The sequence below is a fragment of the Urocampus carinirostris genome, chromosome 19 (genome assembly GCF_059441175.1).
Source record: "Urocampus carinirostris isolate Australia breed hairy pipefish chromosome 19, RoL_Ucar_1.0, whole genome shotgun sequence".
Classification (NCBI taxonomy): domain Eukaryota; kingdom Metazoa; phylum Chordata; class Actinopteri; order Syngnathiformes; family Syngnathidae; genus Urocampus; species Urocampus carinirostris.
This window is the reverse complement of record NC_142367.1, coordinates 7742065-7754213: the sequence shown is the minus strand read 5'-3', so window position 1 is coordinate 7754213 and position 12149 is coordinate 7742065. Positions and strand designations below refer to the sequence as shown.

Sequence of the window (12149 nt, the reverse complement as noted above, 5' to 3'; positions counted from 1 at the left end):
TGTGGGGATCTATAATATTTACACGTTGCATTTCCTAATGGAGTCAATGCAAGAAGTGTTTGAAGAGCATACCTGGGCGAGAGCAGAGCGGCCACGTCCATTTGCTGAGGCGAGTCGTTGGCCACATCCGGGGCATCCTCCAGCAGCTCAGAGTTGTTGCTTTCCCCAAAATCTTCAAAATGCTCTTCCTCACCGCCTATGACCGGTTCAGAGTTCACAGAGAACCTTCAAAACAACAACACGAGACACTGATTTAGTAGTTGTTTTTTTAACTTGAAGACTCAAGAAGACAAACCTTAGAGAATAATTTCAATCAAGTGTAATTAATACAGACAAGTGGAGTGATGGCTAATCTGCTAAATGGCGATAATCCGCCAGGCAGCTTTGCCTGGAACCAAACATGTCGCCTTCCTGAATGAAAAACGGATGAATGAGTCTTTGCGGAGGTTCGATGTCGATAAATAAGGCGCTTTCTTCATTGTCCTGCAATATGTTGACTAAAAAACACTGAAAATAAAGATGAAGATGTCTGAATCAACAGAAAACCTAGCTCTCAGGATACAAATAAAAGTATTGCCAATGTTGTTTTGCGATAAAACAGCCCCAAAAATAGTTTTTTTGTTTTTTTCACATTTTTTCTTTTCAGGCATGTTGCAGCAAACATCACATCACAAAAAGAACAAATCATCTGAAAAGATAACGGGATGACGGGTTGAAGCCAAAAGTTTATTATAGGAGAAGTATCCCTCGAAACAACTTTGGATGCATGGTTTGAATCGCAAAATAAATTTGACACTTTCTGAGGTTATTTTTCTTACTACTACGCAACTATATAGTCCAAGAAAAAAATAGGCATTTTAACATGTAATTTAATGAGATAGGATTCGAATAATTCAACCGAACCAGTGAGCCATGAGGACCCAAACAATCATGATTTACAAGAAAAAACTTGAAGAACACATCAATGGTTCCAAGGCACTCACCCTTTAGCCAGGTTCCTGGGGCACGGCTCCAAACTAAAGCTAGATGAAGACAAAGAAGGCATTGCCAAGCACCCTCCGATTCTCCGGCGAGAAACCCTAAGGGTGACTGGGGGTAAAACCCCAGCCAACCAGAGCGGAATTCTGAAGTCTTCACTTCCAACAAAAGCGAGCTTCCCCAGACCCCAGACTCAAGTCAAGATGGGCAAGCGAGTCCGGGGTGGACGCCGAGTGGGCTAATCAGATTTGAGGCTGAGCAACAGCCAACAGACAGTCCAGCTGATGCCCAACACAGAGAGACTAATCCTGTTATCGTCTTAATTCCTGCCAGGCAATAGTAACACACATTGTGCTTTTTTGACCGGTTTAAGGCCTAGCTAACAAAGTTGAGTAGCAAGACCTCAATCGCCCGAGTGTGAGGTTAAAGTGGGAAAAAACTTTTCCTGAGAATTTTCTTGCCAGAACATCAACCGAGGGAGGATGCTGCCAGAAAGGAATCAACAAGGAATTGATTTTCAATCTAGCAATGAGGTTCTATACTTGGCACCAAGGAACAAGAGGTGACATCAAAACTTAGGAAAAATGTTCCCGTCAGCTCAATAGGGGAAAATCGGCTTATTCCGAGAGAAAAAAGGGAAAAAAAGATGGGAAACAGGCAAAGAGCTTAGCTCAACACTTCCTGGAATTCAAGGTTGGAGGACAAAAGGCCAAACTGAAACATCAGTCATCAGGGACGTACTGCAAAGTCAGCACTTGTCGTTAGTGTTTTAACAATAGAGACAACCTATTTTCAAACAAACATCTCAGCCAAACTGAAAACATTTTTTTTCCTTTGCATCTTTCCATCTTATTATATTCTCAAAAAAAAGCAATACAACAGATGTATTCGTTTAACACAAGTGAAAGAAGCTCTTTGGTCAAAGTCCTCCATTACAAGTGATCTTGGGAAAATGGTATCTCAAAAACATCAATAGCAAAGCATCTGGGCACTGCTGGCTTCCTCTCACTTTGATTTTGCTGTGATGGCACAAGAACAGCGACCGTCTCTCATTATTCTGCCGGTCTGCTGACCCAAATCGAACTCGGGAAGCACCAGCATCACATGATCAGTGTGAAGGGTCAGTAGAGTGGCTCTTCTAAGCTTGGCTGTTAGCTGGCATATTCCCAGCAAACAAAAGGTCATGCTCCAATTACATTTATAAAGTCATCTAGTCACGTATATTTGCATCTATAAATGCAAGCATGAATAGCGAAAGGTACAACAAATAAGAGGAAAGAGATCCTGGCAGTTCCTACAGCAGTACAGACTTTTTGGTCAGAACAGGTAGAGATACAAGAACATTTCATGCGACTCGAAACCGACCTATTGACGGCCTCTTCGGGGTCATGAAGCGCAGCCTCGATGCCACTGTCGGTGTCCACATCCTCGTGCATCTCGGGGGGCACTAGGGCACCTGTGTCTTCATCAGTGAAGGTCTCGCATTCGCTGTAAGTGCTCTCCGAGCCCAGGTAGGCGCTGTCCGTCACCTCGTTTTGCTGGAAATATAAAAAAGCTCTGCTCAACCTAAAAATCATTTGATTCTATAAAGCTAGAGAACACAAATAGGATAATGATGATAATTGAGTTTAAAGTCATCCCCCCACCGTGTCCAAAAGCATTCTCCCAGGGCAGAATCACCAACAGGAAAGCATCCTAAAATGCTTCCTTATCCTTTGCAAACTGAGCTGTTTTGAAAAAGAGGGAAGTAGTATCTGCACAGTCAGTTCCAAAGGGGCGGAGACCAAAGTCCAAAAGAGCAGCGTTCGGTAATCAGACGCCATTAAAACACCATGACAACAATATAATTTCCTGATAATTCTGACCGGATTTACACTTAAAACTATAAAATTAACACGTTACATAACCGCCGCTGCCGTATGCTGGCGTGTTACACATTATAAACAAACTTGATTCTAAAATGTAAAGGAAAAACGGCAGTCGAAGGAGCCTTGTGCCCTGGGATACACGCAGTCTACCACCAGGCTTGTTTTGAAAGTCAACAGTGGCAGAACACTGCTGCCATTGAGGAGACAGAAAAACAAGTCTGTGGAAAAGATGCTCAGAAATGGCATCGGCAACTGATCAATGGTTCCCTTGATTTGAAAAATGTGTTTTTTCTGGCCATTTGTATTTTTCTTTATGTCAACATTGAGGACAAAGATCATGTAGCTTTAACACATTTTTCTCATTTCACATACAGCGTGCACCCTTTTCATGGGAAAATTCAAGCAAGGAGTTTCAAAGTCAATATTCCAATTTCGCCAACACTATTAAAAAATATATTTCTTGCAGAGCCACAAATATATGATTTACATGTGCAATTTTTAATCTCGACAGATGATATTTAGATCTTGAGTAAAGTGCAAATATATCTGTTTTTGAGACAAATCTCTTCCCATATGAGTGTTGGGTAAAATGAAAAATAAATTGTAGCTTTTCAGGTGCAGGAAGTTCTGAATTTACCACTGGGTAGCGCTACCTTTTTTTTGAATGGCTCATAATAAATGTCCAAAATTGATAAGTAATCCTTGCAATAATACACATTCCATAGCGCCCTGATTAGGTATCGCATGCACGTGTCCCGTATAGGGTGATGATGGTTCATAGGACAATGCCATACAAACTAATAACAGCTGCCGTTAATCACGAGGGAAAAAGAAATGCAATGGCAAACCCAAGCAGCCAGATCGGAGTGTCGGCTGTCATTTTTAAGCAGGCTTGTTGAGAAACATGGCAAGATTTTCAAGCATTTACAAGCACTTCTGTCATAATTACTGATGGGAATCACCTGCGCCCGCTCATTTGGCGCCAACCTCCGCGGGTTCTGATTGGCTCCCTGTCACTGTTTAAAACCAGTCCTGTCAGTCCCCTGTTTTCAGTCCGTCTGCGAATCTCCGTGTATACTGGGCAAGCCTTTTTCGACCCAGACTCCCGCCTTTCCCGTTTTTGCTCCCGTTTGTCTCTGGCTACAACCTGTTTGGATCCTGACCACGTCTGCTCTCCCGTCCCAGTTTATGACCCCTTTTTGTTCCCGACGACGTCTCCTCTGGCTTACGACTCGTTTCCGACCCCGACCATGTCTTGCTCTCTCAGTCATGACCAATTACTGACCAATTTTCCTCCCCTGACACCGCCATCGCTCGCTACGGAAGATCCACTTCAGTGTTCGGATCATAATCAGAGTGCGAGAGCGACTTGCTTCCCGCACCCAGCGAACACCGGATCGTGGGCGCAGCCCTTCTTCTCTCTTTAAATAAAACTTGTGTTTCTGTTCTGGTCCTGACAACTTCACCAAAATGTAAGCATTTTTCAATCCTTCAAAACACAACATTAAAATTCAAGCGTTTTTAAGGATTCCAGGCACCTGTACGAACAGTGCAAATAAAAATAAAAATACAAAAAATGGCGAAGAAACTTTGTTGAATAGCAGATATTATAGGCATTTATTAGTAATGAACAATCTACATGTTAGCAATAGCTTGAGCATTTCATTATAATTAGTTTTGAAAGACTCTGAACTAAAGAAAACTAATATACTATGACCGTTTCTTAAGGCACTAAATGTGAAAGTGTGGATAGAAATAAAAACTCAAAATGCCCTAGGGCTAGCTCAAAGTTGTTTTTTTCATTAAATGTTATAAATATCTTGAGAAATATTAAATGCATGATAGAAATATTAGCAAGAACAGAAGAATGCAGCTCGCTATGTGAATATTGACTTTAAGTGCAGTACACATTATTGTTGAATGTAAAACATATTTTTTATGTAGGGAAAACACACAAAGGGGCACTAAGAGTGGCACCAACCCAACCCATTTTTATGAATGGTACTTTTTAAAACCATTTTAGAAAATATTTTCAACATATTCGTTTGCAAGCTGGATTTAAAAGGTGTATGTTGCCTGCAGGCTGTTGTTTGCCAACCCATGGAATAAAGAAATGGAAAAAAAAAAATCAACCTAAATATCAAAATTGGCCCCCAAAAGACTGACCTAACTCATATCAAGCTAACATTTTTAATTAGACCATCCATCCTATGTTGCCATCTCAGTATGCAATGAGTCATATCCAGCTTGGCTAAATAAAGCAAAATCCGAAACGGACACTAGGAGAAGGTTCAAGCAACACTTGATAGTGCAAAATGCCCACAGAAACATTTTTGCAGATGCCAGCAACAATACAATACTCAACTACACAAATAAAGGGTAAGGGAATGTCAGATATGCTAACCGCAAGTGCAAAAACACACTTTTGTGATCCACCCAGTTCAAGGAATCCTGAGAAGGTCAGCCTGCCAGATGCCGAAGCAGGTGGGCGTTTCGGAAAAAGTGGCTGCAAAACAGGCCTCACCTCGTCATATTCTTCAGGGCAGCCCTCAGCCCCGTCTCCTGGACTGTAGTTGGTGCCGTACAGCTGCAGCTCAGGACCTGCAGATAAAACACGTTGTGTGTAAACATGACGTCGTTATGCAAAGGAAGCTCTACAAACAGATGAGGGAAGCAATACAAACAGCCTTCTTCAAACCACATAAAAAACACTTGAGTGCTTGAGTTTGAAAATAAGAAGAAGGTGCAGTTTTATTTATTTTTTCATCTCCAAACTCTCCACTTTTGCTTTCAAGCAATGTCCTAGGCTCATCAAAAGATAGCAAAAAAGCCTGAAGGGAAAAGAGAGCTGAGGAAAACCCTTGCTTGTCCATTGTGTATGTCAGGGGCCGGTCACACAGACATTTGCGGCTGAATCACGGCCAAAATTTTGCGATTTTTTTTCGCCCGTGGTTGCCCGCGATGGAAAATGCGCAAAACGGGCCACCCCGCTGTTCATCGGTGTATGGCCGCAAAAAAGACGCCGGCGACTGTTCCGCTTCCTCATCGCGTCATTTCTGCGTCATTTTCTCGTGTGGACCACGGATATAAAAGCTCCCGAGCCGGTGTTGTGCCCAAATCCGACTCCTACGCAACACAGACACCCCCCCCCACCCCCTCGCGTGAACGCACATTCTGCTGTGATCGCTTTTGTTGTCATCCGCGTTAACAAACGCATTTTGTAGAATACAATCGCACTTAATGTTTAAATAAACGCGTTATATAGACTAGGATCTCCCAATTGTTATAATTAGCTCACTTTATTGTTTTAATAAGCGTTTTATATAGAATACGATCGCTTTTGTTGGAAGCGCAGCAGAATGCGCGTTCACGCGAGGGGGTGGGGGGTTGGGCGTGTTGCGTTCGATTACGTTCACAACAAAAACAAAGACGGAATGGTTTAAGTTGTATTAAATTCCCAATAAATGCAAGACGAAGTGGTTTTGGTTATATGTTCGCCATTACATTCCCTAAAAGTGAGATAAAACGAGGTAAAAGTGGTTGTAGTAGCGAGGGTATGCAAATCTCGGCAGGGATGCACCGGGCTGTAGAAATCATTACCGCTCAAGACACAGTCCCGTGAAGATCAAGATTTCAAGCTATGGCATCATTTTTATTTTATTATCTTGAAAAGAAATGTCAAGAAATAAAAATGGATTAAGACGAGGTCACTACGCTGACGGGGATCCATGTTCACCCCCTTGACGTCTCCAGCACAACTGACGTGTGCTTGTGCTCGGCAAATCGCGCTGTATATACGCAGAGAAAGGCGAAAGACTGTCACACGCGTAACACGCTAATTTCACGTAATAACACCACGATACAGGCGCAGAACATGCTATTACCATGCTCCACCCACTATTACCCGCTGAAATTTCCCGTCCTACCCATGTGTAACCGCGCCCTGGCCGCGACCATAGCACGTCATTTCCGCGTCATTACCTCGTGTTGACCACGTGTGCGGCACGCGGTTTAACACGTGCTCAAACTTTTGAGCAGCTCAAAAGTTTTGAGTGCGGCCAACCACGTGTGAATTTCCGACCGCGAGTAAAGCACTGCTGTATCTCGTCTATATAGCGGTCTCAAAACGTCCTACTGCGCCCAACAGCATCATCTGAAAATTCTGGCCGTGGTTCAGCCTTGATACGCTCGTGAAAGGCTGTGTACCCGCGCTCTGTAGAATTGAGCAGCGCAAATTTAATTTGCGCTGCCACCCGCGCGCGAATTTCCGACCTCGTGTTAAGCACTGCTGTATCTCGTCTGAATGGCGATCTCAATGCGTCCAATAGCGTCCGCCCCAAAGGCAGAAATTTCTGGCCGTGATTCAGCCGCAAATATCTGTGTGACCGGCCCCTGAGGGCCAACACCAGACTAGACGAGTGCACAAAACTGTGAAATCCTGCGACTTATTTTTTGTGTTTTTTTTTTCTTTTTTGTTGCTGCTTAATGTTATTGCACAAAACTGTGAAAATATATACTTTGTGACTTACTTTGGGGATTTGGTTGCTGCTAAATGTTATCGCACTTATTCTTCTTTGTTTTTCACAAACATTGCACTAGTATGATAACTTAGGCCAGTCCCTAAGCACTTTATTGTAAGTATTTTGTTCTGCCTTTTATCCTGATAGTGTTATGTCTTTTTTTCTCATTCTAAGTCTTAGTCAATACAGGTTTACCCTGGAGTGCAACGTCTAATCTTGATGCATACAATGTTTACTAAATTGTTATCAATGACAATAAAGCCGATTCAATTCAATTGATTTCAATTCAATTCAAAATTGATTAATAAAATCTCTTTTATTATTATAACTTAGGCCAGTCTCTAAGCACTTTGTTGTCTTTTATCCTGATAGTCTTGTCTTTTTTTCTCCTTTAAGTATTTATTACCTGTTTACCTTCGAGTGCCACGTCTAATCTCGATGCATACTGTACAGTGTTTGCTACGTTGTTATCAATGACAATAAAGACAATTACAAATACAATTCAATTCAAAATTAATTAAAAGAAATCTCTGTTAGACAGCCGTCAATGGGAATCTAAATTTCTATTGAGATAAAAAGCATTCTTCCAGCTTTTTCCCTGATATTATGTTTCTTAAATATACCAGTGTATACCAGGCGTCAAGACAGTTGAGAAGACAGGACCAAGATACGCTTCAGCTTTTTCCCTGTCAGCCCTTCTTCCCATTTCAAATATTGTGAACTTGTAGAATTTTTCAACTGATAGTAACCTTGCTTATGAATGAACAGAGTGAGAAAAAAAATCAAACAAGAACAAGAAATCCATTGTTAAAGTGTGAGGAATTCCAATTTGACAAATGGATACTGTTCGTTATTCTACGGCTCAAGTAAACAATCCAATCAGCATATTTTGGAGGTTACGTCCTTGGAGCCAAAGCCCGTTATGTAACATTGACGCTCAAATTTCAGCAAATATAGAAAGCGCCACGTGACCGGGGCACAGGCAAAAGTACCGGAAAAATAGACAAAAAGTGATGTAACCTGAGACAGTGAAACTGTTAAAAAGGTGAAAGAGAAAAGAGAAATGTAGACTGTGCTTTCATGAGTGATACTCATACACACTGGAGACATTCAGGAAGGAGACATTTCCATTACCTGCTGGCAGGGCACAAGCTAGCTTTTTATTAAAAACAAATACCTCCCCGCTCACAAACAACCTCGGATATTGAAAAGCTTCCAGTCATGGATGCAAAAAAAACATTCTAGTACTGTAATCCTTTTTATATTAGATTTGACTTCAGCTACCTTCATAAATTCTCGTAAAATTAATTTAGGGCTTTAATAAACTCGTTGTAAGAGAAAGTGTAACGGATGTAGTAAAACTGCAGGAAAAAATACAAATAACACAAGCAAGTTTATTCTACTTTAGTATTTAGAATAAAGTGGCTGCTTATGAGGAAAATAAATAGCGTCTAGCTGCTCCGCTGAACAGTACATATTTTGGGGGGCATTGTAGAGTTTTAGGGCAGCACGGTAGAGCAGTGGTTAGCGCGTGTGCGCCACAGTTCTGAGGTCATAAGATCGAACCTTCCTGTGTGGAGTTTGCATGTTCTCCCCGTGCTTGGGTGGGTCTCCTCCCGGCACTCCGGTTTCCTCCCACATTCCAAAAACATGCATGACAGGTTAATTGGCTGGTCTAAATTGTCCCTGGGTGTGAATGAGCGAGTGAGTCGTCTGTCTCAGTGTGCCCTGTGACTGGCTGGCAATCAGTTCAGGGTGTCCCCTGCCCACTGCCCGAAGATAGCTGGGATGGGCTCTAGCACCCCTGCGACACTACTGAGAAAAAGCGGTGCAGATAATGAATGGATGGATGCAGAGTATTATGGACAGTAGATTGGGTAGTGACAAGAAAATTACAGAAAGGCAGGATCTGATGATAATGATGGTGCGCTGGTCACACTTGCATAAAAACCAAAACGAATTATTTATAATAGTAAATCAAATTTCTCTCACATGTGGGTCAGCGGCTAATCAATTTTAGCGACAAACTGAATGAATGTCACACACAAATGACGTGTTTACCAATAAAAACGGCTCAAATGTAGTAAGTTAGGTATGTAGTTTTAGCATGTAAACATTAGCCAAAGTCTGGCTAGCAGCTAACAAATACGTGGAAGGACAGGGACACACCAACGTTTGAGAAAGCGTCCTCCATCTCCTTGTGCGCAAATGAAAACTAAGCAACTGTGACGTCCACGAACTCCACCCCAAGTGAAAGCCAGCTTCACATGGCTTGCTGCACTTCAGTCGTGACGTCATCACAGCATCATTCTTTCCGAAGCCAGTTTTCGGTTTGATTTTTTCTAACAACACTGAAAATGCACTTTTTGGCAGAATCATTTTCGGTGATGAATATTGAGTGCATCCCTAGCAATCATGGTTCTTGACATATTTAGGCGTCAGTGGCGCTCAATGTGTAAATGGCCTGGCAGTGAATTTCAAACTCAAGTTATTTTGCTAATTGTTACTAAAAACAGCAGAGCACAGGCACAACTGAGATTTCTCATGTATTTGGCAGCCCAAAAAACATTGGACAAGCCCAAGAGGGAGGAGGGGGGCACACTCAATAATTGAAGCAAAAAGGAGCAAGTGCCCTCCTCTAAAAGCAGCTCAGGCTTTCAACCGCATCTCTTATTCATGCCGAGCAGTAACCGGACCTATTCAACCTAAAAGGCTCTGGAAAAAAAGTCGACTGCTATCAAAGTGGGGCGGGGGATTGATTCAAGGAGGACAATGTGGACCTTTGATGTACTTGAGATGACCTTGACAAATTGCCCCACTTGCCTCCGTTGCTGATAGCGGAAATTCCTTTGTGGAAGTCTTCAAAGCTGATGACACCCAGGCCGCTGGGATCCAAGAACTTGGTTAGATCTTTCACCTGGAGGGCAAACACAGAAAAAAACTATTCAATGTAAAAGAAGTTGGAAGGGCAGGAATAAAAAAACAAAACAAACAAAAGTCTTTCATCAGTATTGGATTGTCGATTCCTTTTACGGCCAATAACCGATATTATGAGCTGATGTATTTATTTGCTGTAAAGCCTTAAAATTGTTAATGATGCAAAAAGAATCAAAAGAAATGTTTTTAGAAATTCGAATGTAACTTTAATAGATTCAGATTCAGATTCAGATCTACTTTATTGTCATTCTAGTACACGTGTATACAGAACGAAATGTCGATACATCTGACCCGCCCAGTTTCCTTGAATGTACAGATATAAGTAAAAGTTGTATTGTATTATGGCTACGTATAGTATTTTACCATAGTGCCGATAGTGCAAGAGGAGTAGCTAACCAGATGTGCAAAATGGGCAGTCAGGTTAACAAGTCAGGTAAACAGTAACATTAACACTGTAACAATAACGCTGTAAGTACAATAGTGCAGAGAGCAATTGTGCAAGGAGTGGCAAGCTATAAAGAACTGCCAGTAGTGCAAAAAGTCAAATTAGCAGCCGTTTAGATTTAGGTTAACTACCAGTATATGTTAGATTGACCATTTAACAGTCTAATGGCCAGGGGGACTAGACTACTGCGGAACCTGGTGGTCCTGCACCGCACACTGCAGTACCTCTTCCCAGAGGCTAGCAGAGTGAACAGTCCATGATGGGGGTGAGAGGGGTCCCCGATAATGTTCTAATAATAGCTCTATGAACTTTTTACAGTAACTAACATGACTATTCTTTCACTTAAACCAAAAATTAACACAGCAGGAAATAAAATTAGGTTCAACAGCAAATCATACAAAGGTACATAAAACTTAAACAGCTCCCTGTTTTTTTTTTCAACTAGACAAAAATGTCAATACAACCAACATGACTTAATTAAAGTCGAGGCATCGCAAAAAAAAACCTCATAAAATGAAAAGGCAAACGAAATTTTAACGGCACTCGAAAATTAAAAAGTGTGAGGACTCCTGTTTTAGAGCCAGATTGACTACCGGTAATTAATGTTACGGTAGCAGCTAATCACTCCGCCTTCCACTTTAGCGTCCATTTTATGCTCTCTCTCAATCACAAACACACACGCTTGATTGATGAACCAATGTTATGATAAGAGTTAATATATCAGTCTCCACCTGTCAGACAAAAATGCCCAACAGGAATACAACCAGGCCTGTATTTCCAATTAAGGTTAGAAGGCACGTTTTAACGCTATCACCCAAATTTCCCCTATAGCTAATGAGTAATTCAGGTGTTTTTAAAAAAGAAAAAAATAATAGTAATTAATGAAACAATTTCAAAATATTTACAAAAAAGAAATGTTTTGAACAACATAAGAAATAGACTAACGAAATGATGCATGTTTATCGGGCAGACGAAAACACAAGATGACCCAGAGATAAAAAGGAAGTTACAGTTGTTATGCAGGTTGAATTTTATGGCAAAATTGAGACTTTACAAGGTAGTTGAGATGTGCAATGTACAACCTTTTGCATACGCTAGATTACAGGAAGAAAAAAACAATCCTGCATGCTCGCATGAGATGGGTTACGTAAGTGCACCTACATACTGTATATTCCAGCAGGCCGTTGCCTAGCAACAAGAGCATGCTTCCGGCGCAGCGCCACCTCGGAGAATAAAAATAACGTGAAAAGGGAGCAGATTGGCCGTGAGGAAAAAGTTCAGCTTCCATCGCCAGTGAACACTTTGCAGCGACCTGCCTACGCTTTTTTTTTTTTGCAAACAAGTGGAATCCACACACAAATAACAGCCTGACAAAGGCCGAACGTGGAGAAAATGACAAAC

At 41.6% G+C, this 12149-nt stretch overlaps 1 protein-coding gene across 2 annotated transcripts in view; it reads right to left on the bottom strand.

The window, feature by feature from the left end:
• The window catches only part of rab11fip3 (RAB11 family interacting protein 3 (class II)), a 37530-nt gene that overhangs the window by 9382 nt on the left and 15999 nt on the right, over positions 1–12149 (bottom strand). For both annotated transcript variants that reach the window (XM_088324367.1, XM_088324366.1), the window contains 4 exons: positions 10190–10283; positions 5371–5447; positions 2344–2516; positions 73–225 (listed from right to left, as the gene is read on the bottom strand). In XM_088324367.1, the coding sequence (XP_088180493.1) occupies positions 73–225; positions 2344–2516; positions 5371–5447; positions 10190–10283 (497 nt within the window). The remainder of the gene's footprint in view (positions 1–72; positions 226–2343; positions 2517–5370; positions 5448–10189; positions 10284–12149) is intronic.